This window comes from Carettochelys insculpta, chromosome 25 (assembly GCF_033958435.1).
Source record: "Carettochelys insculpta isolate YL-2023 chromosome 25, ASM3395843v1, whole genome shotgun sequence".
Taxonomy (NCBI): Eukaryota; Metazoa; Chordata; order Testudines; family Carettochelyidae; genus Carettochelys; species Carettochelys insculpta.
In genome coordinates, this window is record NC_134161.1 from 9,081,756 (window position 1) to 9,109,511 (window position 27,756).

General features: G+C 45.4%; 1 protein-coding gene across 1 annotated transcript in view; it reads left to right on the forward strand.

Annotated features, from left to right (window-relative positions):
• Positions 1-2,375: 2,375 nt before the first annotated feature.
• Positions 2,376-27,756, forward strand: part of UBASH3B (ubiquitin associated and SH3 domain containing B) — a 114,427-nt gene continuing 89,046 nt past the window's right edge. Inside the window, exon 1 of the mRNA XM_074976869.1 lies at positions 2,376-3,072. Within this exon, the coding sequence (XP_074832970.1) occupies positions 2,909-3,072 (164 nt within the window). The 5' untranslated portion in view covers positions 2,376-2,908. The remainder of the gene's footprint in view (positions 3,073-27,756) is intronic.

Consider the following 27,756-nt stretch of genomic DNA (forward strand, 5'->3'; position numbering starts at 1 on the left):
AGAAAGACTGCTGGGAACTTCCCTTCTTTGTCAAGGAGATGGAGTAGGGAGCAGAAGGGTCTTACTTTCTGGATTCTCTGACTTGGGAGAGCTGCACATGTAACATGAAATTGACAAGAATATTTCTTTTCAATTTCTTTTTAATATTATTAATAAGGTTGGTAACAATCCTGCTCAACCCAAACATTAAAAAATCTGCTGTCAAAGTCCCCCATGACACTGGCTTAAAAATATCACATTTATAAAAATTATACATATGGGATTGTTTTTATTTGCCTGCACCTTAAATGGGGCTCCCTTTCAGGCTTTTCTCTGTAACCATAAGAGCTAAACTCTTACTCTTATTTTTAAATGTAAACTGAGGTTCTTACATACCAATATGACTCCCTCCAGGAGCTAGGACTTTAAGAAAACACTCTCTCTCACATGATTTGGCCATCTTTATTGGTTTTGGGTATGAAAGAAAGGGGGCAAGTAATTAGATGAATGCTTGGGTAACCAACCAGAAGAGATTCAGGTGTCTCCCAGCTCATTAGCAGAGTGCCAAAAGCCACCCACAGTGGATATCATGTGTTTCTATTGGGGTGCACATATGCACATGCCTTGGTGCACATAAAATTTATTCTGTCCATGGATGAACAAAAATAGAGGGAACACTGATGGCAGATGTTTGAAGAGAAAGGGACAGAGAAGTTTGAAAATATGTGCAGGGGTATGGGGAGGAATAAAGAGAAACTAGGTGAAAATGAGACAAAGGAGAAGTGAGGGGAAGGAGGAAACGCAGAGACAGGCTATCTCAGGAATAGTTGCCATACCCTAACGTGTGATACCGTGATCTGAAATACAATAGCACACAAATTTCAGAAATACTTCTGGCTGCACTAGAGAGTGAAACACTCCCCCCATTAAAGACAAAAAGGAAGTTGTGGGGTGGAAGAGACTGAAAGTGCTCTACACAGGAGCAGGTAATAAAGGAAAGATGCAAACCAACTTGGAACAGATGTGCCAGCAGACAATATTTCACAAGTGAGGCTGTTTGGGATGATCCAAAGGCTACAAGCAGCAGTTAAAATAAGGGGATAGATGGCTTGATAACTGCCCTATCCTTTCCATTTCCCTCGAAGCGTTTGGCATTCACCATGAAAAGAAGACAAGTCACTAAGCTAGATGGACCAGTGGTCTGACCCAGAATGGCTGTTCTTATGTTTCTCACCTAATAGGAAAAGCTTAGAAGACAGATAAACTCTTATTCCCTTTCTCAAGCCAAGGAGAAGCTCACTCTGCTCTTCCCAGCTTGGGTAAGCCTCTCCCTTGGACAGTAGCTCCCTCTGCTCATTGGCCAGCATGATGAGAGCTCCCACTCATTTCAATCTGCTCTAATTACTATCTAAAAGTTGCCTTTTGTCCTGGTTACCACGCCAAAGCCTTGTTCACATGATTGTCTTGGGCAGAGCCCTCAGGGGCTGATGGTGAGGAAATGTGCATTCTGTCTAGCCTCACCCTTTCCACTTATACACGAAAGGTGATGTGCATTTCTGCGAATATTTCAGGTCCAAGCCATACAGAAGGTGATAACTTTCCATGCTTCTTCATTTTGATTAGGCCCAGCAGTTGCTGGGTTTAGTTTGGTGATGGATTGGCTAGTTTTGTATGTGCACCACTGCCCTCTCTTGGCTGGAATCAGAACTGCACATCTGTGAGGCAAAGAACCGATCGAGGGGTCAGCAACCTTTTGGAGGCTGGGGGCCAAAATTTGACCTTTTGACCTCTGTGTATGGCCTGAGCACTGGGGATGCTTTTTAAAGCCACTAATAGTCCTGCTTACAACAGCTTCTTTAATAAATAAAGATGCAGAGGTTTACTGTTTAGATGGTGGTTGGTCGCATTAGCTGGTCTTTTGTTAATGCATAGGTGGCAGGGCTTTGAGCAAGTTCCCTGCTGCATGTGGGAGGCAGGTCAGGGCTGAGCTCCCACCTCAGGTACCAATAAAAATCAGCTCGGTGCCACTTCTGGCACCCGTGCCGGTGTTGCTGACCCCTGCCCTATTGTGTCATAGTGAGATGTTCAAGTTGTGGAAACTGCTTCTGAAGCAGGGGGAGCTGAAGTCTGTCCCATGGTGCTGGGAATGTCCTAATAGGAGGCCTTAATAGGACAAGGGCAACCCCTAAAATGGCCACAGCTTTGCTACAAGCAGCAGCAGCCGCCAGGGCTGTAATTTAAATGTTCGGGTTTTCCAAACAAACGTCCCCTGGGAAAACTTTATTTTGCAACTTTGGGCTGAGGTCAAAAAGCAGCCAGGAGCACGGGGGAGCTGAGACATTTCAGCCCAGCTGTCCAAGGCAGACAACCCGCCCACGAAGAGATATTTCGAGGAACTGTTTTTTGGGGGGGTCACCAAAGCAGCCCCCTCCACTGGGCTCCTGGGCTAACTTCCAACCCCAACAGTGCTCGTTCAAAGCCGTCGGCCACGCAGTTTCTCCCCTGCCTGGTGCTCGGGAGAAAATCCGCTGCAGCTTTAAGAGAGGGGCGGGTTTCCAGCCGCGGAGCGGGCAGAGGCTGCCCGGCAGGGCTTCCTTTGCTTTTCAGCTCCATTCAGAAATTACTCACAGCACATTCCCGACTTTGCAAGCGGGGGAAGTGCGGCTGCATGGATTTCATGTGCTGCACATGTGTGGCGCGGAGGGGGAGCGAGATTTCTGACCGGCGAAACCAGGCGGCGAGGGCGGCTGGGAGGGAGGTTGTTGCTTTACACCAGGAAGCTGCGCTGGGTTTCTCCACGCTCAGCTGCTGAGACAGCAAGGGGGAGACAAACCCACCCACACACGCGCCCTCCCACAACAGCAGCCGCTCGCCTTTCTCCGCGTGTGGATCGCGGGGGGGGGCGTTTTGTGTGTCTTGCGATGGCTGAATGATGGCCCAGTTCCACAACTCCACACCACACACCATGGCTGCCAAAGAAGAGCTCTACAGCAAAGTCACCCCCCGAAGGAACAGGCAGCACCGCACGGGGACCATCAAACACGGGTCGTCTCTGGACATCCTCCTCTCCATGGGATTTCCCAAAGCCAGGGCGTAAGTTGAGACCCTTTGATTTCCCTGCCTCCCCTCTGCTCGCCGCTTGCTCTTTCCCCGGCTCAGGGCGAGCTGGCTGGGGCGGGGGGTTGCAATTTCTGCGGTGCGCGTTGATCCAGGAGAGCAGGCGTGCGTAACAGCTTGCACCGCCGCTTTCTGTTGGCTCTGCAGCACCAAGTGGTGGGGTGGGTGGCCCCGGGCCATGCAGGTGCGCCGGGCTCCGGCGTAGGCGCGGGGGCTTCGTCAATTTCATTTCCCGGCGGGGCTGGTTGGGGCAGTGGCCACTCGCTTCGCCGGAGAGCGGCTGGACTGCGGCGGCCGAGCCAGGCTCCGCAGTGGCGTGCGGGCTGGGCTGTCAGTTTGCAGCGGGGGTGGGGGGTTGCATGCTCATTCGTGGGGACGGGAGCTGGCTCGGGGAGGCTGTCGTCTTCCGGCCTTTCACGGCAGGTGAAGAGATCTGCAGGACCTATTGCCAGCGGCCCCGGCTGGTGCTTTGCTACCCAGCGGCCAAGCGCCTGCCCGCTGCGGTTCTTCAGCCAGGGGCAGCATTCTGATGTCAGGGTACTTCGCCGTCAGGGAGCAGCGGAGCCTAAAATCTCAGGCTGTGCTGCAAGGTAAAGATCTGCTTATTCCCCGGACTGTGAAAACTGGGCCGGGCTTCCCGGCTGAATGGATCCTCCTAGATCCACTAGCCTGTGGTCCTGTCCACGGCTGCGGGAATAATTTTGTAGTGGAGATGCTGAGAGCTGTTTAACCAAACTGGAAACCCTGTACATCATGGGAACCGCTTCAAATGGGCAGGGGGGTGCTACCGCACCTCCCCCCACCCCTGCACGGTGGTGGGAAATTGCTTCAGAAGTCATGGATTGCCCGTTGGGCCCAGCTAGAAAAGAACCTGCACTCCCGTAATTAGAAACCAAATTCCTTACCCTTTTTTCTCCTTACAATTCTTACTTCTCAGCAGTTAGTTTAGCTCATTCAATCATCTGAGATAACTGCCCTCATCTACATGCAGAGAAGTAAATGGAAGCTGCAGTTGAAAACATGACCCTTGGTGATCCAAGATTCTGTGTTTTCCTTGCACAATTCAGCAACAGTTTGCTGTAACATTTCTTTGCTATGCTCAAAAGTCATGGTGGGGGGGTCCACCTGAAATATGTAATACTGACCCTCCTTATTCCCCCTTGTTAAAATGATGGCTGCTGAATGGTGTTACTTTAAGCTGTAAAACAAGCCAGGGGAATGTGGATGATTGCTTGATCTGCCTAGGTTTTCCTTTTATGGTGGACCTATCACAGCTCAGCAGGTTTTGGACTGTTTTCTGGATAGTATTTCTACAGGTACAGACACACTTGATTTTAAGGACAGACATCATCTATGAATTCATATGACCGCCCTGGCTTTCACTAGAACATACACACACTCAAAATCCAATGCACTTTCTCCATTGTCCTACTTATGCCCTATATGTGTGTCAATGATCTATAGCCATATATAGAAAGCGGGATGTAGCATTTAAACAGGATGCTTGCAGACTGATATACTAAGGAAGAAATGACTTAATGCACCCAGATTGAATGGAAATGCACTCGTATATTACTCAGCCTAGGTGGGGGAAAGACTTGCTTGATAGGAAAGATAAAAACAATTATTACCTCTATGACAGTGACGTCTAGTTTGACAGCCTGCTGTTGTACCTTCAGCTGAGTACTTGGTTACCATGCAGTTCACATCCTTGCTAAGATGAATGCTTGCTTCATAGTTGCAGTGCATAAAAATGAAAGCAAAGCTGAGATATACCAGCTGGGAGAAGGTAAATACAAAGACCCCAGGTAGCAAACATACCCCCCAAACTTGAAAGCTAATTATCATCAAGCATTTGGGCTTGGAGCGGTGAAAACAGCTAGTTCTTTCCCAGCCACATGATACCGTAGTAGTATATTTAACTGATAAAGTTTATGCTGAGATCAGATGATTCAGTATACAGCATCACTCTTGGCACTGTATTGCAGTCTGCTGAGAATGTAGCAAATACATGGTTATTAAAATGTAAGTAAGAAGCAAAACAAAAATAAAAGCAGACTGGTAATTGCTGCTGCCAGTGGTAGACTATTAGGGAGTAATGCACAGGTCAGAATCCCCAAAGTGCAGGGTTTACAAGCCATGCAGAGCATTCTGTCAGGCTGTTTCCCACAAGAGTGCTGCTTCCCAGAAGGCGGCTTTCATCCAAATGCTCATTTCTGTGCAAATGTGAAGGGAGGAGACTGAGCTTGGGATTTTCAGAATCAGGTTTCTGAGTACTGCTGTGTTACCAATGATCAATGCAGGAATAGAGTAAAAATAACTAAGGCTTAATGTAAATGCCATGGGTCTGGGTAAGTCAGTCGGCCAGTTGAACCTGGGTTCTGCTGCCAAAGCCAAGGTTAATTAATTAATTAATTAATTACTTGGGTTCCCAAGACTGGGTCAGTGGATTCCCCCCCTATAGGGGTGATCTTTTAGCTGTGGTGATCTTGTGCCTGCACAAGACCTCAAAAGGGTAGGCTCCTACAGCTCACTGCTTTCCATGTGCCACAGTGGCCAAAATGGAATAGAAGAGTGAACAGTCAGAGATATAAAACAGATACCAAGGAATTTTTTCAGTCTATCAGAATCAGGAAACCTGTGAGTGACTTGATGGATCCTTTGAATAAATAGGGGGAAAGGAGCAATTGAGGGGGATAAGGACAATCATGAGAGACTGATTTCTTGGCATCACTTTTTATCAAAGAAGTTGGTGGGGAGAGACTTGCCCTGCAGCTGCTCTGTTCAAGAAAGAAAGATCAAGAATTGAGAATGTGAAGAGAAGACATTAGAACAAACTGGCAACTGAAAGACCCTACAACCACCAAAAGCTGCATAGATCCCTGAGAGATGGCAAAGCCTAGGAGCTGTCCAGTGACTTCTGAGGGATATGGCTGAGCTTCTAAGATAATATCTATCACTTATTAAAATCAGCCACTCTTCTGGAGAAGTAGCCAGCTTTAAACATTTGGAGTGAGTAATCCTGAGAATTGCAGCCCAGTGAGCCTTATGCCAGTACCTGGGAAACTGGTTCAAACAATAAGTAAAACAAAATTCCAAAAGAGTAGGCTTATTAGCTTCTCTGCACTTCTAGCTCTTGTTGAGGTAACAACCTACTGAGTAGAGCTGGGGTGATGCAAGCAGCAGGTGGGCCTAGCCATCTGGAATTGGTACCCATCTAAGACAACAGGCACATGCTGGGGGCCCTGTTCCAAAGTGTGGACATATCCTATACAGGGCTCAGCCACCTCGGTAGGAGAACAGAGCAGGACACTGAGAGGGAATGAGTTCAATGTGCAACTAGTGTAGTCACATATTTCACAAGGATTCCATACCACTAAATCAACTCCGCTGCTTTCCCTACTGTTCATGACCCCATGGTCCCATGGAGAACACCAAGTTGAGCTCATCAGCGGGTGGGGGGCAAAGAGGAGTCAACATACAAAGTTACATCACTTCCTTTCCCCCATCTCAGCAGAGCCAAGTCATTTTGGGGGTTTCTCGGTAGTTGGGTGGTAGGTGGGCAGGAGTTAAAATATGTGGGTATCACTTCACGATGATCCTCAATGTAGAGGGAATTAGTCCAATTTATACGTAGTGAAATCCTCTCCTGTGTTCCAACCATGTTTTCTGTGCTGTTGAAACATGTTTGCCTAGTAACAGACAGGGCCACGTTGTAGCATTTCACTATGGAAAGAGGCTGTGAAACCCTCACATCCCTCTAGCACTGGAAAAATGCTGAGAAAAAAAATAGTGTCTGAAATCAATCCACTTCCCCTCTGTGTATGTCCCACCGTGCTAGATTTCTGCAAATATTCTAGGCTGAAATTAATCTTGTCCACAGGAACAGCACAAGGTCTGTGCATCACATAAGCTCTTTGGGTTTCAGGGGCACTTCAGGAGGATTCGGGTGGTGCTTTGTGCCCTGTCTGGGCCTTCTGTGCAGGGATGGATTCCACCCTAATGAATGTGCTTGTTCAAGGGAATCTTCCTTGACCGAGCCATTTTTAAGGGCATATTGTAAGATAGTGAATTTCAGATTTGTAATCCTGTTGGAGCCAATCGCCTCCAGTGCTGGAACAGAACATACTGGTACCACTCCCGTAAGCTAATGGGGGAAGGGACTTCATTCGTACAGCACTCAAGACAACGGCATCTTGTTCCTGGCTCGAGCCTCTGCATGCTACTGTAATACAAATATTCATAGTGCCACTTGTCTAATCGAAACTGCTTCCATTTCAGATACTGAGCACTCAGAAGCAAGTGCAGACCAAGGGAGTATTTGATCAACAATTTTAAATAGCAAATTTGTTGATGATCCCAATCTGTTCTCTTGGTGAACAGTGGAAAAAAAGAGGCATAATTGATTGAATAAGCAGTCCCTTGCAAATGATTCATCCAGATATGCTTTTCTCTCTGTACCGCTTATTCTTTCCCCCTTTGAGTACTTATTTAACTGTTGTTTGGAAGTAATGAGAGAGAAGGCTTTTTGCATACCCTAGCTTTTAACAGATGAAATTCTGCATCCTGGCTTGTGCAATAGCCTGAGTAATTAAATGGTCTAGTTCATGGGCTGCAGAGCTTAGGTTCAGCACCGGGGCCTCTAAACGATTGTGTACATCTGTGCTGGAATGGATCCAGGAGGGAAAGCATGGAGCTGTGCTGTGCAGTGGGACATGGATACTGTAATTGAGTTAGCAGCTGTAGGGAAGGAACACTGGAGAAAGGCTTCAGCCAATATGCATGTGGGGTCACATCCCGTTATCATTCCACATACGGAATTTTCATTGACTTCACTTCAATTTTCTGCTCCAGGATTGAGGGGGTTTTATTATTTTATTTGTATTACAGTAGTACATGTGCTAGGCATGAAATATACACACAGTCATAGACCAGTGCTCAGCAACCTTTATCAGCTCATGGCATACTTCAGCACTCATTAAAATTTCATGGCCCACCCAATATACATATCCCAATTCCTCCCTCCCCCCACCGGCTCTAACTCAATGCCCTCCCACTTCTCCAAAACCCCAGCTTCCGTCCACTCTAACTACTATATCCCACTCCCCTTCTGATGCTGGGTTTGATTCCAGGGGTCCTGGCTTCCAGACCCCTGCTCTAACCACTATACTAGATTCCCACCAATCTCCCAGAGCTGAGATAGAACCCAGAAGTCTTGGCTCCCAGCCCCTCCGTCCACTAGATCAGTGCTCAGCAACCTTTATCAACATGTGGCACACTTCAAACACCACACCCAACATATACAACCCAATTCCCATCCCCACCCTTAATATATATAAACCCAATCCCCTCCCTTCCCCTCCCCTCTCCTCCAGGGCCAGGATCCCCCAGAGACAGACACCCGCAGCCCTAGACTCCCATCCCCTTCCCAGGGGCATAATAGAACCCAGGAGTCCTTGCTCCCAGTCCCTTCCACAAGACTCCTCCAGGGGATAGAATTCAAGAGTCCCACCTCCCTGGGGGCGGTGGTGAATAGAACCCAGGATTCCTGGCTCTCAAGGGAATAGAACTTGAGGCTATGTCTACAATAGAGAGTTTTGTCGACAAAACCTGGGGAGCATCCACATTCTCAAAGTGTTTTGTCAACAGTAAATTGACAAAACATGGCACTTCTGTCAACAGCGTTCTGCCATCCATCCATGAGGCAGAACATCTCTGTCAACAGAAAGCCAGTCTGGATGTCCGGGGGCCTTCTGTCGACAGACAGAGCTTGTGGCACTCTGGGCAGCCCTGCCTGCTGTGCTTCTGGCTGGCTGTTTTGTCAAGAGAGCAGCCAGGCAGTCCGGCCGCTCTCTGTCCAGAAAGTGGATCGCTCGGGCACTCTGTCTGGCCAGTGTTTCCCAAACTTAAAACATTCGCATGCCCCTTTTGGGACTTAGGCCTTATTGGTGTACCCCCTCTCCCACTGCCATCCCAGTGATTTTTAGTAATTTATTTTCTGCCATGTACTCCTTGAAACGCCTTCACGCACCACGCTGTGGGAAACACTGTGCTTGGCAATTTGGCCACAATTTGTCGACAGAAATTTTGTCAGAAGCTATCTTCCGACAGTAACTTTTGTTGACAGATCACTTTAGTGTAGACATAGCCCAAGAGTCCTGCCTCCCAGCCTCCCTCCACTCCAACCACTAGACTCCCACCCTCCTCTAGGCGGGGGGACAGAGCCCAGGATTCCTGCCTCCCAGCTGCTTGCTCTAACCACTTGGTGAAAATCCCAACCCCCCCGCTGGGTGGGGGGGTAATAAAACCTAAGAGTCCTGGGCTCCTCGGTCCCTCTTGGGGTTGGAGGACAGAACTTAACAGCCCTGCCTTCCAGCCTCCTTGCATGGGACAATACAACCCAGCCTCCCTTCACTCTAACCGCTGGTGTCTGACCCTCCTCCAGGGAGGTGATAGAACCCAAGAGTTCTGGCTCCTAGTTCCCCTCCACTAGATACCCTCCCACTCACCCTCCCTGCGGGAGGGGCACGGGGGGAAGGGTATGAAACCCGGGCGTCCTCCTGTCTGTGAGAGAGACAAGCTTTCCAGCTCTTCTTCAGTTCTGCTGTTACCTCACCCACCTTGTCGCTCATATATCTTAGTGGTTGTTTGTTTGTTTGTTTGTTTGTTTTTGTTTTAAGTAAAAAAATAATAGAGTGAAACTGAGTGAAGGAAATGAGAGAGGTGAATAAAAAGGGAAATGGAGCAGTCATTCTGGTTGATTAGCATTAATATACCATCTTTATTTTGTCTAGTACTTTTCATGCAGACTATTATGAAATGCATTACAGATTTAAATAATGTAGTTACAACATGAAATAATAAACAGAAGGAAAAACAATCAGAGAAGAAAGGAAGGACAAATACTCAGAGAAGATCTGGAAATCTCTCCGGATGGTTGACTGGGCAGAGAGTTATAGGGAGATTGTTCCATGAATCTTGGAGAAGATATTTGCACTAAGAGCGTATGATGGGACACAGCAGATATCTCTGGGCAGAAGAAATATTAAAAGGTAGAACAAAATATTAGAAGTCCATTAGTCACTTAAGAGCCTAAGTCCAATTTTCAGACATGCCTCAGGAAGTTCCTCAGGTCCTATGGGCTGGATTTTTCAAAGGAATTTAAGGGTCTAAAAGTGTTGATGGCCACCTAGTGGAATTTTCAAAAGCACCAAAGCAAGTTAAGTACAGTGAACTCTTTCATATCCAGCATTCTATCATCCGGAACTCTCAAATAACTGGCATTTTAGCCATAAGTAAATTTTAGTTATGTGTTCCATAAGTACCGTGTAGTTAAAGTCAATGCAAATAAATACAGCAAATACAGTCTAACTTACATGATACGGTACTACTATTATCAGTAAATAAAGTACTCTGCATACATTTGTTTGTTAATATCTAATCTTGTTTTTCTTTAGTGTTATGTATTGCTAGGCATATCTCTCTAGAATATTCAGAATATTTAACTATCCAGCAACCTCCCAGTCCTGGGGCTGCCAAATATGAGTTTACTGTACTTAACTCCCATAGATTTTAGTACTATGAAAATCTGACCCTTAGTGTGTTTTGAAAATGGAATGGAGGATCTTAATCACGAAATACTTCTGAACATTTTGCCCAGGGTTGGCAAGGTCAAATTCAGAGAGGTTTTTAGAAACCAGGGAGAACAATTTATCCTGAAATGAATGGGGAGCCAAGGGAGTTATTTGAAGATAGGGGCTGATGAAATAATCTTATTACTACAGAGGGAGGCTAAGAGAATGTGTGCCATGAAGATGGACAAGTAAAGAAATTTGTTTTCACTCTCCACAGTGTCTGCATACAGTCCTGTCACTAGAACTTCTGAAGTCTTTCATAGTTGTTAGCAGGTCTGCTGCATGCTCCTGGATTTTACACTCTAGAGCACTTTTCATCACACTCTGACTACCTGGGAAAGGCAGCAACCTCTGGGTACAAACATAGCAGCTGTTTAACAGCATACCCTCATGTTACACCCACTTTTAAGAGACGCTGTTCAGGAGATCATCAGAAGTTGAAACTGTGAGGAAATGTAGGAAGGCAGATGACTGCAATCTAAGTTGCATTTGGGACGCAACATTAAGTATGACATCCCTAATCAATTCTGAAGAGTCCAAGGATAGTGCTTGCTCTAAGCTGAGCACTTAGTCCTCCAGCTGATTACCAAAGCACCCACAATGGGCAGCATGTGTTTCTATTGGTGGTGCACATTTGCACGTTATGGTGCACATAACAAAATTGATTCTGCCCATGGACGGAAAAAATTAAAGGGAACCCTGCCCCAGCACCTTTATTAATTATAAGCAGTCCCTCTTTTTATGTCTCATGCAAAATACAGTTACTCCCCCAGTGTTGTCAGGCCCCACATTGGGACACGATTTCTATAATGGATTAAACCGCGGTTATGCACTGAGTTCTTTGAACGCAGACCCTGAGGCCTGAGTGGGCAGGCACAGGCATTTCTGGCACAGAGCTCATTGCCATATCAAGGTCTTAAAGGGAAGACTGATGCCTATTGAACTGCCATCACAAATTCTTGCTGCGCTTGTGAAAAGGCCATCTGACTCAAGTGCTGACCAAGCCTGTCCCTGCGATAAGATCACAAGCTGAAGCACTGCAGCTGCAGCAACACTGCATATATGCTAGGAAGTATTTTATAGATTAGCCATAGCTTAGTCAGTCTTCGCATTAATTGTGTTTCTTCAGGAGGCGGGAGGGGAGTCGAGAGGTGAAACAAAAAGACATTTCTATGATACTGACAACCCAGACCCTTGCACCTTGGAAACTGAAGAAACCATTTAAATATGGTGCACCCTTATGCAAAAGTTACTTGCAACAACCATGCCAGGGTCAGTGAGTCATAGGAATATTTGCTGCGTAAGTGTCAGTAGGACAGAATGAAAGCTTCTCTGTGGAAGTTTTTCTGCCACACCCACCTTGTTTGGAGGAACGAGAGGGGAAGATCTGCACTGCACTTTGTGCAGCTAATGCCTCTTACTGGAATCCTGCATGTAGGTATGCAGTAAAATTAACTGTTGAATTCATGGTCTAGAAATAAGTCAGCAGGAGCCTGATCTTCATGACCAGTGGTCCCTGTAAGCTGAGTGCTTAGGTGGCCTCCCAGGAGAGATTCAGGTGCCACCCAGCTGATTAGCAGACTGTCCACAGCCACCCAGAGCTGGTAGCATGTGTTTCTATCAGTGGTGCACATCCACACATGCCTTGGTGCGCATAACAAAATTTATTCTATCCAGGGATGGAAAAAATTAGAGGGAACCCTGCCTTGTTCCCATTGATTTTACCAAAAACTGGAGCAACAAGGGGTCTGGTAGAAGTGTCATAGCTCTCTCTCAGACACACCAGCCAAAAGGCTAAAACTTAAAAAAAAAAAAAGGAGAAATTTTATTTGGTGAAATAGAGTTTGTTTATTTGCCCCCTTCCATCTCCAACTTTGTCAAATGTCTCTGGGACTTGAGGTTCAATGTTATGAAAGTTAACTCTTCTCTATGGCAGAACAGGGGCGGGGGTCATTCTGGAAATACTGACAAAAGGTTAACGGCTGCTGAGCAAACTTTTAAGTCTGGAAGCAACATTGAAGATATGGAACTCTGATAAACAGTGGGACCTTTAATAGCTTGACACCAAAAGAGGTTTTAACCCTATTTCATTTACATTCTTCCCATCACCCGTCATTACAAGCAATTTAAAGCAAATGTCATTTCTTCCTTTTACATAGCATTAAGTAGGCACTGCAGTTCATGACAGTTCAGAATTAATCATTTGCAGATAGCAACTGCTAAATAATTTCTGTCAGAGAGGTGGGAGGGCATTAGATGTATTTTTCCCCTCTTGATTCTTAAAAGCACAAAACTTATTATCTTCGTCACCCACTTCCCAACAAAATATAAATCTACTCTTACTCCACTAGGATCAGATCCGTTTCCCATCAATGCCCTGATTCAGCAATGCACTTAAATCTACACTTTAACTTTTAATATGAATCACTGTTGAGAGAAAAGTGCTCTGTATTTCCCTCATGATTGTGGAAGGGATGTTTGCAGTAATATTGAGAACATCTGCAGTGCCTAAAGCTGTACATTTATTTTCCTGAGCAATACCTTATTTTGGGAAAAGGATGGCATTACGCTCCCAAATTCTATTTCTATTTGCACAAACATAAAACATTATTTTATCTACATTGCAGTAGCACATGAGACCTGATGGTGGACAAGAACCTCACAGCCCTAGGCTCCATACAAACACCAAATAAAAAATGCCTGCCTCAAAGAAGTTGCAGTCTAAGCAGACACCAAGAGACAACGGATGGATATAGACAGTCAGACACAGGGAGAGCACAGGAAACAAGGAGACAGTGCTGGTTACATTGCCTCCGACAAGAGTTTTCATTCCTGATTCTTCTCAATAATATTTTGTAGGCAGCTTGTGCAAAGATCTGGCTAGGAACCATGCCTTTGAGGAGTAAAGTAGAATGTTAAGCAGTGCATACAGTCTTCCATGCAGAGCTGAATTCCATCCTATGTACATGTAACACTCCCTAATAGTTAGCACTTTTCGTCTTCATACAAGATTAAAAATAAATGAAGTGAGCTTCCCAGAGCCCATGTAACATGAGTGAGTGTCCTCTCCATTTTACCAATAAGAAATTAAATCAGAGAGGTGCATTGACTTGTTTGAAGCCCCAGTAGGCTTAATTAGTTGTCAAGCTTTTTGAATAAAAATATTATAGAATTACCCAATATTATGCTGATTTTTCGAGCAAGAACCACATTCCTCTCCACATATGATTTTATTAGTTTATTTTCCTATGAACAATATTTCTTTTCCTCGCATGCTAGAAATGAGTGGTTGGTAATTGAGAGTAAGCGTCAGATCACAGTACATTATCCGTGGATAATCTGCAATCATTTCTCTGAGTCACAATTCAGACAATTCTCAAATGTGGGGGAGGTCCGATTCTCATTTATGCTGTCAGTATATGTGGAGTATTAACGCTAGCCGAAATATAAATTATATAGACCCAATATGACACACCTTCAGACTCCTTTTAAGGTTCCTTCATTTGGCTGGAATAGTACAAAGTGGCCTTACTGTATAGGAATATGTATCTAGTGGGCCAAGTCCTCACCTGGTGTAAACAAGCATAGTGTCTTTGACTTTGGGGGAGTAAAGCTGATCTATATCAGCTGTGGCCCTTTCTCAGAAATAACATCATTTTCGTTTGCACAAAGGCCCCTTTATGCTACTCTGCTGAGGGGCTCCTTTGCACCAGTCTGGCAGGGCAAAGAGATTTTAGAGTTTGCAAGACACTGTCCCTAAGTCTTTGAGAGAAAAGCTTTGTCTTCAATTTCTTCCCCCTCCCTGCATTTTACACCAGCAATGCAGTATCTTTGTAAATAGTGACTCACCGGTTCTCTGCCTCATGGGCCATTATCTACATACCTACAAGATGCCCATTAATGTCTTCTGTAAGAGCGCCTGTGGGCCTTAGCACACTATAAAAAGTCACAGCATGCAAAAGAAAATGCAAGGCTGTTTTCCATACACTGGCTGCGCAGCTGGCCTCCTGCACGCTTTGACCATGCTGGTCTGAGATGTGTCAGTGAAACACAGAGGGCTGTGAGCAGAGAGTGACTCAATGTGTTAGAGGCCAGTGCAGGGAAGTAGCCTTGAAGCACAGAGCTCCTGTTAGGGTGTCACAAGGCAATGGGATGCTGTTGCATTGCAACAGTGCAGCTGAATGGCAACTGGCATCCTACCGTCCCACGGATCCACATCTGCTCACCTTCTGCCCTGTTCACCGAGTCTTGTCATCAGTGGTACCTATAGACCTACACAACTTGTAGCCACGATGCTTCAATGCCAAACTCCCATGCCAATATGATCTACCCAAGGAAGTCATCAGGACTCTATACAGCACAAGATGCTTTCTCATGCGGAGGTAGCTGCATGCTAAGGGCCTGTCACACCACAGTGAGTCCTGCCGTACCAGGATTCTGCATGCTTAATTTTGATTTTGCAAAATTAGTCCAATTCTGCACAAAGAAAAAAAACCGTAGAGTATTTCCTGCTTTCTTTCTAATGCCTTGTTCTCAAGCAAACACAACACTTACTGGAACCGTCAATTCCAAAATCAGGCATGATTGCACAGATCCTTTGGAGTAGACGTATGAAATCTCTTCTCCAAGAGAAAAGGAATTTGCTTTATGAAAGCTCGTGGCTTTTGGGATCAATGCTCCCAGTTAATTTCATTGAAGACTCCTGCTCAAAAGCTGATGCATGCCAACCTGGATTAATGTGTTTGAAATTCTTCCTAACAAGGACAGCATTGCAAGTTGTTTTCATGTAACCAACATGAGAAAGCTGTCCTATAGGACATGGGTTTTAATTCCATTTGAAATGCAGGGCAATGGGGGAGCTTTTGTAGGGACAGTACTTCAGTGATATACTCACAGGTACTTCAGGTACCCAAGCAATGAATCTTGCTTCAGGTTCCTTTGTCAGTCACCCTTAAAACGGGGGTCATTTGAATTCCTGTTTAAGTCAAGGTTGGGCTCCTGCTGGGATTCTTTTGTTGTTCCCTCAGGAAACTCCTGTGACTGGCTGTTGACTTCTCTGCCTTGTGTTTGGTTTTTGGAGGGACCATGCAGGTGCAAACTAGGTTTTAAAAAGAGTGAGTCAAGAGTGCCAGATAAGTGAGGAAGTAGACTGGACACACAAACAGTTCTTTATGAAGCCCGTGTCTGAACTGGAGGCAGGAATTTGCCACATGGAACTGATTGGCCATGTTGTAGCTTTCCCTGTCTGCATGCACGCAGTGGAAGAGAATGCTGGCGCTCTCTTAGTGCAAGGATTCTGTGGCTTTGCCTACACTAGGCGATTGGTTGTTAAATATTTTCCAGCTCCAACAGCTGCACTAGTGCAGTCCTGTGACTGCTGTGTTAGCTATTGTGTGGTCTAAGCCTGTATTAAAAGTGGTCCTAGAGGACGTGGTGGTTGAATGTTCCCATGACTGCTACCATGGGTGCTGCTTCACCAGAGATAGCAACAGCAGGAGCAGAAGTATAAATGAGTTGCTAGTGTTCTGAATGAGAAAAAAGGCCCAGGTTGTGCGTCTAAGGCCACTGGTGGTGCTAAGGCTGTTCCGAGGGCTCACGTCAGGATGATGGTAGGGCAAGAGCTTCACTTCCTGCACTGTGGTCAGCGGGCTGAGCCAGAGTGGTGAACGTGAGGGTAATATACAGCAGAAGCAGGTGGCTGCTGCCTTGCCTGCTCTTCCCTGCATCCTGAAGAAGGAACAGAATTCCTTCTGGAACTGCCATGCCACAGCGCCAAAAAATGCTGCGGGCCCAGGGGGGCAAGGTGGGAGGGTGGCCCAGCTCTCCACCCCTGGAATGGACAGGGCCAAGGATGGAAGAGGCAGGGCTTGGGGCAGCCAGCCCTGGCCCCCATACCAGGCTCCCTCAGTCACCTGCGGAGCGGTGTACAGCACTCCACGACTCTTTGAAACGCTGGGCCGAGGGGTAATTTGCCCCCTTCCTCTCCCATTGGCAGGCCTTTTGCTATGTACAGCCTGTGGCTTAAAAGAGACAATATAGCCCTCTGCGTACAAGGCCTGACCCAGTTCCCACTGAAGCAAGTGGAGAGACTTCCTTGGACCTCAGTGGACCAAGCTTGAATGACCATTTGCCACACAGTGATTAATTGCAAGAGACCCAGAGCGGGTGGAGGAGGTGCACTCGTAGCTGGGGGTTCTGTTTTTAATTCTTTCTGACATTTAGAAGGTCAGTGGAAAAGCTCGTCAAATGAAACAGGAAGTTAGTCTGACATTGTAAGCGTCTGAGCACGGGATGAAGATCAGCCAAGGCAGCCACAAGCCCCTGTCTCTCAGCACCAAGTTTTCACACACTAAGACCATATAGCACCTACAGTGGCAAATCACCCTCTGAAATATCTCCCACAGATTATCTTTTACTGTTCTCCATGACCCTGACTAAGTTTTACTCCACTGGCTTATCATCCTCCTTGCGGACTTGGGCCTCTGAGCAAACTTAGGGGAAGAACATTCCATGGCTAAACTGCTCTTTGGAATCACCGGCCCCTTGGGCAACTGCCCCTTTTGTTCACCCTGTTAGCAGACCTTACGCTGTGCCAGTCACTTCTTTCTGTACCTCAGCTTATCATCTGTAAAGTGGGTCTAATAGCACCATCTAACCTCCCAGGGATGAGATGAGGGTCCATATACTAAAGATTGTGGAGTGCTCAGATACCATGGTGACGGACAGTCATAAAAGTACCATAGGTAAAGCACTGACTTGCACTTAAAATTAAATCAACCTAGCTACGTTACTCAAGGATAGAACAAATTCACCCACCCTGAGCACTGAAATTAAGCCAAGACTAATCCCTGGCGTAGATGCAGCAAGCTTGGTGGCAGAATTTTTCTGCTGACCTAACAATGGTTGCTCAGGGAGGTGGATTACCTACGCTACAGGGGTGCTGCTCTAGCTCCTATAATGTCACTATGCCCAAGGTAAAATTCACAGAGGACTAGCAAAAGCCTGTTCGCTACTTGACTGGGCCCCAGCACAGGGGCAAATTTAGCCATTGGTGGGGTTGTTTTGTTTTTAGAGTCAGAACGGATTACATCCAGGACATGATTTTCAGAAGTTACTAGCGATTTGAGGTGAGGTTCCTTATAGAAGCCTTAAATTCAGAGGAACGCTGCTCAGCCATTTCCAAAAACCAAGCCCCTTTCAGTTACCTCATGTTGGGCACCTAAACTGACTAACCACTTGTGAATATTATGACCCTTGGATGCTCAGCTCCTCTGGAAGTGAAGCCACTTACTTCAGGCATCTGAAGGATAAAGTTTTGGCCTAAGCGACTTGCCCAAGGTCATGCAGCAACTCAGCTGCAGAGCTGGGTCAATCTCTGAGCAGTCTGAAATCACTGCTAGGCTGCAAACACCACAAAAGTGGCCTCTCATATGGCACTTCAAATTCTAATCAAACCTTTGAACTCAGATGCACGGCAGCAACAGCAAAAATCGAAAGCAGTTTTGTAAACAGAACATTTTAGGCCCTTAAAATGTGTTCAGTTTGAGTGTCCTTTTAACAATGGACAAAGGGTTTTATGGTTTTGCAGGTTGAGTGTAATTGTTTTGAGGGAGGACTCTTATTTCTTCAAGCCACTTCTCCTCCCTTTAGCTATAAGGAGTTAGTTTTCAATTTGTGTTGTATGCAGCTGGCTCTTCTATTGAATATCCTTCAAATCATATGAACATTTGAAACAATTGAAGAATTAATCTGAGATCATGAAAATGGGATTGAATGTTGTGACTAGATAATGATCCCTTTGCTGCAAAGTTAATGTCAGATCAGGAGACAGTTTTTCAATCACAATATAAAATGCACTGGAAATTATTGCTATTGTATCCCCTTTTTCTTTGAATGAATGAGACAACCATCAAGACCAGGTTGTCCTCTGGGGTGGGGTGGGGGTGGGAGAATCTAGTAAATGCTAGGCATCACCATTCCAAAAGATGGGCATGAAGATTATCCATGTTCAGAGCCCTGGTGAAAAACCTCAAGTGAAATTTAAGATACAAGAGGGACTGATGTAGAACATTTAAAGCCTGGTGTGGATTTTTTAAGAGAAATTTCATCCTACAAGCAGAGTGCCCTCAAAAATCCCACAGGGTTCACCACTGTGATCCAACCCTGTGGAGAAAATTGCTATGAATTTAGGAGTCAGTCTGGCAAAATCGCTTTAAGAAGACAGTGTAAACTTTAAATACATAAGCAGTGCCCCTGGCTTCAGCTGGGACATCTCAAGGGTATAGGTGCCTCCTGGATTAGGGCGGGTCTTTTAAAATCCTTTATTTTTGAATTCTGTAGCATGGTAAGAGTTTCTGCTTATTCTATGCCACTGTCAGACTTTCAATTAGCCATTCAGATCCAGCATCAGAATAGCTGCATTCAGCTGCCTGCATTAGTGTCTCTCAGGCCCACTGATGTGGGGAGAAAAGTGGGCAGTTGCTTGAATCTCTCCTGGGTGGCCACCCAAGCACTTTACTTAGAGGGAACACTGGCGCTCAGCATCTGTGAAAATCAGGTCTTTTATTTATATAAAATAAAGGCACCTAAAGTTAGAGGCTACTTTTGAAAAGTTGACCCTAAGTAATGAGTACAGAGACAGGTGGCAAGGGATAAAGTTGTGGAATCCATTTATGTTACAATGTGGCTCATCATGAACTACAAAAACCACAAGATCAGCACTGGGATTCACAAACCTGAATTAGGCACCTAGGCCCCATACACAATGAACACGGAGAGACAGACCCCTAAGGGCATGAGGCATAAAAGCCAAGAGGGCAGTCTTGCAAATAGGTGCCTAAGTCCAAACTGCAGGGAGCCACCTAGCCCTGCTCAGTGATCCACAAACAAGAGCCAGCCCCCCTGGAGTCAGATGGCTTCTTGAAGATCTACACTAGACCTTCGAGTTGATCATAGATATGCAATTCCAGCTATGGCAATTGGGTAGCTGGAATCAATTCATCTGTGATCGACTTACCTGGCTGTCCTCGAGGGAGGTCCACGGGAGAAACTCTCCCATTGATCTCCCTTACTTCTCAAGAGATTGAGGAGTACAGGGGTCAGCTGTTGACCCCGATAGTTCGATTTTAAGCATCCCCTCTAGGCATGCAAAATCCAACTCCAGAAGATTGACCCTGACCAAGTCAATCCACTGGGTAGTGTAGATGTACCCTTAGGCATCTCTGAAAGGATGCTAAGAACTTTGCTTTAAGTGCCTTGTCCAAAATCACACAGTGAATCCTCAATAGAGTTGGGATTCATCAAGTTCCTGGTTTCTTCAGGACCAGGCTGCTTGTCTGTAGGAGAAAACAACATCTTGCACTAGCCAGAGGAGGGTTTAGAGACAAATTTACTGTGTTTTCTGGTTTTTAACAAGTGTTTAATCAGGTCTCAGTAATGCTCGTAAAACCTCGTCTGTTTCCATCACATGGAACTGTGGATTATCACAGGGCAGATTCTGCTGTAAACTTGGAGTCGTTCCACTGAAAACCGTACAGTCAATCCGGATTCACACTGCTTTACACAAGAGCAGAATTTTGCCTCAACCTCTCTTCTTATGTAGTACAAAATGACCATGACCAGACTTGCTTTTGTATTATTAGTTCCTACCATCTTTTAACCACATTTCACGGAGGGGAGAGGTAGAAAACCTAATAAGAAAAAAATTTTTTAAAGAAGTAGATTGTATTATACGAGATAAGATGTGATAAACAGAGGAAGCTCTTTGTTCTGGTTATCAGCTCTAACTCTAATCTCTGGCAATATGGCACTTTTTAAATCCATCGTTGTAACTCTCAGATGATATTAGGAAAGGTCTGATGGGTCTCTCCCTGTCATCAGTGCAGGCCCAGACCATAATTTTCCACAGCAACACAAATTTCCAACAGATTTTTGTGTTTAATCAAATCATTCTCTCATTTGTAGGAAAGTATGAAAACCCAAAAGGATGGCTTTGGCTGCTGCCATTACTGTAACTGCATCATTATTTCTTTCTACTTAAGGGCCTAGTTTAGCACTCACTGAAATGAATGGGTACAGCTTGAACCTCTCTAGTCCAGCATTCTCGGGAACTGACCGGTGCCAGATCATGGGAGGTCAGTATTGTCTAGCAGCATTACCAACACTTCCACTGCTTACTGGGCTCTGAGAATACATTTGGGATATATTACAACTAAATAACAGCACAGAACAGTGAGAGCCAGGACCATGGCTGTAAACAAACTTTATGGGACCAAGGGAAACTTGCTCAGATCCATGATAAGTAGACATCCAGCTAACTAAAGTCATGCTGGACCACAGATGTGGCTGGACCAGAGAGTGCCAGCCTAGAGATGTTCAACCTATAGTAATATCCATGTCATCATCTGTAAACTAGCTTCAGCTAGTGCAGTAACACTAAATAGCTCTGTTACTGTTATTGGCACAACTAGCCTGTGTGCTGGGCCCTAACAATGGACAAGGATGTGCAGGGATTTACACCGATTGCTTAGAGATCAGCACTGAAGAATCTGGACCAATCTGGGTTATTTCTGATTGTAGTTGAAAACCTTCGGGGTATTCTGCATTGCAATCAGGAGAAGACTGTGGTATGCGTAGACAAACCCTTCGATGGAACTAGCTCACTAAAAACAGCATACCTGTGGCCTGGATGCCAGACTAGGTGTCCAAGGTCACAGTCAGCTAGTCCATGCTGCTGACCTATATTATTTTAGTTGAGCAAGCTCGCTGGAGCATGCCTGCACATGCTATCTGTGCCTCCTTTTTGCAGTGTAGACATAATCACAGACTCCCACTCTGCAAAACCCTTAAGCACATCTCTAACAGCAGGCATGTGTTTAGGTCCCACTGGAGATAGGACTTATGCCCTTTGCTTTGCCTTACCAAGTCAGAACAGCAATGTTTTCCACCCACTCTGCGCAGGTGTAAGTGATTCACCAAGGTGCAAGGCAGGGACTGGGGGGTGAGAGGGAGCAGGCCCAGAGCATTTTACAAACCCACCAGCCTCAAAATGTATCAAGAGGCTACGCAAAATTTTCAGAAACCACCTAAATGAAATTGACTGTCCAGTGATGCCTAAGTCACCGACTTCCCCTCAGCCACGGCACAATTCTGTTAGTGCCCTTCTTCTCTCAGCTAGAGCAATTCTTTCCCTGCGGCCCCACTGTTAGAGACCATTCGCTATAAATATACTTGTGCTGGGGAGATATCTTATCTCATCAGTGCTAACAATTTCCAAGCACATCACACACGATATAGCTTTGCCTGTTTTGCCATGTGTAATTTCCCATCACCACCCCACTTGCTGAACCCTTTAGTCCTAAAGTAGCTTAACAATGCAACAACTGAATCCTGTCCAGAAATGCAGTCCCTTCCTTCCTTTTCCTCCAGTCCCTCTTCCAGACGTGTCTGTGCTCTCAAGAGGCTGAAAGACAGCAACACTACTGACCTTGAGCTCAGAATGTGTCTGCCTGGCACCGGAAATGTGTAATGGAGCAGTGGCTAAGAAGCGAACCAAGGTCACAGACCCTCAGAGGAATAGCTGCAACTCTACATAAGTGATCAGCTGTACTTTCAGCCATCTGACTGTGGAATGAGGAGCTGACAATGCACTAAAGGAGAGTGTGTTTACATATCTGCATACTGAGAGGTGACCTAAACAGCCAGTGTTAAAAGCTAGGCTTCCCTGTTCTTTTCCCCTTCTTCATCATGTATTAAACCCCATCTGAAAGTTGCTTTTTTCTTTCTTTTTTTTTTTTTCTTTTTAAGCAATTTTCTGATTATTTGGTTCCTCCCCCAGAAGAGCCTAGGCCAGCCCTGGAAGAAGTCCAGAAGTTAGAGCACGAATTGTTGGGCAAAAGTCAGCATGGTTTCTGCAGAGGGAAGTCGTGTCTAACTAATCTATTAGAATTCTTTGAAGGGGTTAATAAACATGCGGACAAGGGGCACCCAGTGGACATAATATACCTAGATTTCCAGAAAGCCTTTGACACAGTCCCACACCAAAGGCTTTTATGTAAATTAGGTGGTCATGGGATAGGAGGAAAGGTCCTTTCATGGATCGGGAGTTGGTTAAAAGACAGAAAACAAAGGGTGGGAATAAATGGTAAATTTTCACAATGGAGGAGGGTAACTAGTGGTGTTCCCCAGGGGTCAGTCCTGGGACCGATCCTGTTCAACTTGTTCATCAATGATCTAGAAAATGAGGTAAGCAGTGAGGTGGCAAAGTTTGCAGATGACACCAAGTTGTTCAGGACAGTCAAAAGCAAAAGGGATTGTGAAGAACTACAAAAAGATCTCAGCAAACTGAGTGATTGGGCAGCAAAATGGCAAATGAAATTTAATGTGGGTAAGTGTAAGGTAATGCATGTTGGAAAAAATAACCCAAATTACACGTACTCCATGATGGGGTCAAATTTAGCTACGACAGATCAGGAAAGGGATCTTGGAGTTATAGTGGATAGTTCTCTGAAGACATCCACGCAGTGTGCAGCGGCAGTTAGTAAGGCAAATAGGATGTTAGGAATTATTAAAAAAGGGATCGATAATAAGACAAAAGATATCATACTTCCCCTATATAAAACTATGGTACACCCACATCTCGAGTACTGCGTGCAGATGTGGTCTCCTCACCTCAAAAAAGATATATTGGCATTAGAAAAGGTTCAGAAAAGGGCGACTAAGATGATTAGGGGCTTGGAAAGGGTCCCATATGGGGAGAGGCTAGAGAGACTGGGACTTTTCAGTTTGGAAAAAAGGCGATTGAGGGGCGATATGATAGAGGTATATAAAATCATGAATGGTGTGGAGAAAGTGAATATAGAAAAATTATTTACCTTTTCCCATAATACAAGAACTAGGGGACACCAAATGAAATTGATGGGTAGTAGGTTCAAAACTAATAAAAGGAAATTTTTCTTCACACAGCGCACAGTCAACCTGTGGAACTCCTTGCCCGAGGAGGCTGTGAAGGCCAGGACTCTATTAGGGTTTAAAAAAGAGCTTGATAAATTTTTGCAGGTTAGGTCCATAAATGGCTATTAGCCAGGGATAAAGTATGGTGCCCTAGCCTTCATAACAAGGGCAGGAGATGGATGGCAGGAGATAAATCACTTGATCATTGTCTTCTGTTCTCCTTCTCTGGGGCACCTGGCATTGGCCACCGTCGGCAGATGGGATGCTGGGCTCGATGGACCTTTGGTCTGACCCAGTATGGCCATTCTTATGTTCTTATGTTCTTAAGTCCTAGCTTGCACCCCTTCTTCCATGACCTCTGTGGGGTATTAGTGTGAACACACAGGACATAGGGCATGAAGCAGCAACGAAGGGTCCTGTGGCACCTTGTAGACAACAGAAAAGTTTTGAGCATGAGCTTTCGTGAGCACAGACTCACTTCATCAGATGCTGGTCATGGTACCTGGCTCTGCAGATTTCCATGACCAGCACCTGATGAAGTGAGTCTGTGCTCATGAAAGCTCATGCTCAAAACTTTTCTGTTAGTCTATAAGGTGCCACAGGACCCTTCATTGCTGTTACAGATCCAGACTAACACGGCTACCCCTCCAATATAGGGGATGAAGGACACCCCACCTATAGTCTGACTCAGACCCTATTCTGGGCTTCTAGCTGTGCTGGGACACTCCAGCAGGCTGCTCTACCAGCGCTATTATGTCTAGCCTGCATCTCATCACTCTAGCTCAGAGGTGAACGAACTTTTTACATTGGGCCCTACTTTTTGTCCCTGCAATTAGCAGGGCCCCCTGGCCCCCAGCCTGGCAAATATAATCCAAACTGATGGAAATTTTGATTATGTTCATATAAAAAAACTCTTTCAGCACATGTAAGAAAATAAGTCTGCAGAAGGAAAACACTTTAGTAATTGGTATAGAAATGTGAATACACAGACATAAAAACAGGAACAGATTTCAACATTTTTAATTAGATGGATGAGCCAGAGACCCAGCATCCGACCGTGCTGCACCTCCCTTAGGAAATTTCCTGCACACCCCTGCTCTAGCTGGCACAAAAGGACTATAGGGAGGCCTGTCGAGAGAAATTTGGGGCCCTGGCATGTGACGTTTGCTGCCACCTCCCATTTCACCCATTACAGACATTTTGAGGGGCTTTTCCCCCGAAGCTCTGGTGCAATTATCTCTTCCTCCACCAGCCCAGATCTTAGGGAAACTATGTGTCTACTAAACGCTAAATGATCTCAAGGACCCTGAGCATTAAATATACATATAGTTGAAATTAGGCCACAGTTTGTGGTCCATATGTGGTTTGCTTTTCTTTTAAAAGCCTACCTTAGTATAATAGGGAATAAACGGTCAGCATTAAGAGCAGAAGCCGGTGATGCTTATTAGCTCAGACAGATGCTGGGAGATGCCCTTTATAAGATGTGAACTATAGAGCACAGCCAGATGGCTAAAGTTTCATGACAGGCCTATGCTGCCAAGGAACTGGTTCAGACCACAGGGTGAATATGTGGGAGTGCTATAATTGTACAAACACAACCGGCTTTTCAATGCAGTAGGTCTGGTTAGGCTTCAGTGCATCCTTCTAGCCACAGATTATGAGGTATGGGTGCATACCCAATAATATTTCACATTTATATAGTGCCTGGTAGCCTACAGGACTTGCAAATTATAGACCGTGCATGCAACAGCCACTTCTGGGAAGCTGGGTATCCGCTCAAGCAATCAGTGTAAAGGACACTGCAAAGAGCAGGGGAGGGACATGGTTTGGCTATGGACACCAGGGCATTCGCATGCCACTAATCTTATGCAAGGTGCTTTAAATTTAGCGTCTGTGTATTTCCCACAGGAACTCTGATATTGTGGTTTCCTCTGAAAGAGCTGCACCCCTGTATGGTTGCACACAATTGGAAGGGCAAAGGACTGGACTGACTGGCAGTATATAAACCAGTGTTTTCAGGGAAGTGAAAAGGCTTGATTCTGATCACAGAGTAAATCAAAAGTGACTGATACTGAACTCGACAGGCATCCAGGTTTACCACCGTTGTAATCCCCTTGAATTCAGTGACAGCTCTTCTGATCTACACCAGTGGGAGAGATCCATTAGTTCTTGTGTGTTTTAAGCCCCGGGTTACGAAGCCAGACCTCCAACACTCCCACCCACCCCAATAAGCTCCAAATGCTGTTGCAGGTCTGTTCCTAAATGACTACAACTCCCACTGTCAGATAGCCTTTCTGACTTGCATATTATTAGTGTACTACAGTTAACTTCCACAGTCCTCTAGAGGCGAAGCAAATACACTGAGTGGCCTTGAAATAAAAAGGTTAACTCTTCCCACCCACCGAAAAATCTACCCTCAAGCCCTTTCCTTCTGAGCCATTACTGCATACGCTATTAGGGCATATTACACATTCCTGGATGTTAGGGAAAGCTGATGTATGTGGCATCAGCTTGATTCTTTCAGATGTGTTTAGAAAATGTTGCATGCATTGATATTTCAACAGAACAAAATACATTAACCAGGGCATCCAACCCATTACAATCCCAGCCTTCAGTAGGTAATAACAATTCAATATTACATATGGAGCCACATGCATTCCTTCTGTAATTCCATTAGAAGTGCTACATACACCAGGGATGGATCTGGGCAGGGGAAGTTTATAGACATGTGACAAAGACAATATGGAAAATCCCATCAAAATAAATAAGCAGGCATTTATGGACTGTAATCCTATCATAAGCAAGATAATTTAGAGGACTCTGATCTTATTGATCTGAAAAGGATGTGAAAGGAATTCAAGGATGGAAGTTACTGGAGGAACCCAGAGCAATGTAGATTTGTATGATCAATACAGTAGCCATTAGAAGAGTGTTATGGTTTAAAATGCTACAGGCATGTGTGTGGTGGCATTACTTTGGATTCAGTCACACATTCATAAGCGAGTGCAGAATCTGGGCCTCAGTTTTCAACAGTGCTTAGTCAGGAAAAGTGCCAGTGCAATGGACACAAGTGGACGTGAGCAAAATTTGGAAGCACCTCCAGGCTTGTCCTGCAGTTAATCTCTTCTAATCTACAGTTTGAGCACCAGACCATGAAATCAGTTAGAGTTAGGCTGTTTACTTTCCTTTAGACCATGATGCAAGCCCAAATGGAAGGGCTACATTCTGTAAAAAACTAAAGTGGGTCGATGCCTAACAGATGAATGTGCAGGGCCTTTAAAGGCACAAGAGGGTATTGTATCAGCTGCGTGGGTGGCTAAACTACTCCCTGCTTGGCAGGTCTCTTGCCTGTTTGTACAGCTCACGAGATGGCACTCGGAGTGTCTCTGACATTTGATAATAGTTTCTGTTGCAAAAAGCTGCAACTTGTCTTCTGACCATCTCCTCAGCTAGCATAGACAGGCAGCACTCCACTGAAATCAGTGGAACCACACCCATGACTTAAACTGAGCTACATCTATTTATACCATCAGAGGATCTGGCCCTTTCCGTTTAGGTCTATTTTTAATCATTGCAGGGATGTGAAAATGCTATTGCTATGTAGAGTGCAAGTTAACTACTGAACACGTCTCGTTCTTAAGTGATTTAGGAACCTAGCAATGGGATACTGCAGGGCTCCAAAGACACTTTTGAAAATTGGGTTTAGACTTTTGGTGGTATGTTCCTGTGCGTTGCCTGCAGATCTAGGGAAGTGATTATTCTCCTCTGTTCGGCACTGGTGAGGACACATCTGGAGTACTGTGTCCATTTCTGGGGCCCCCATTACAGAAAAGGATGTGGAATCACTGGAGGGAGTTCAGTGGAGGGGTGACAAAATGATTAGGGGGCTGGAGTTCATGACTTAGGAGAAGAGGCTGTGTGATTTGGGCTTATTTAGTCTACAGAAGAGAAGCGTGAGGGGAGATTTGATAGCAACCTTCAACTACCTGAAAAGTGGGTTCCAAAGAGGATGGAGAGAGGCTGTTCTCAGTGGTGACAGATGACAGAACAAGGAGCAACGGTCTCAAGTTGCAAT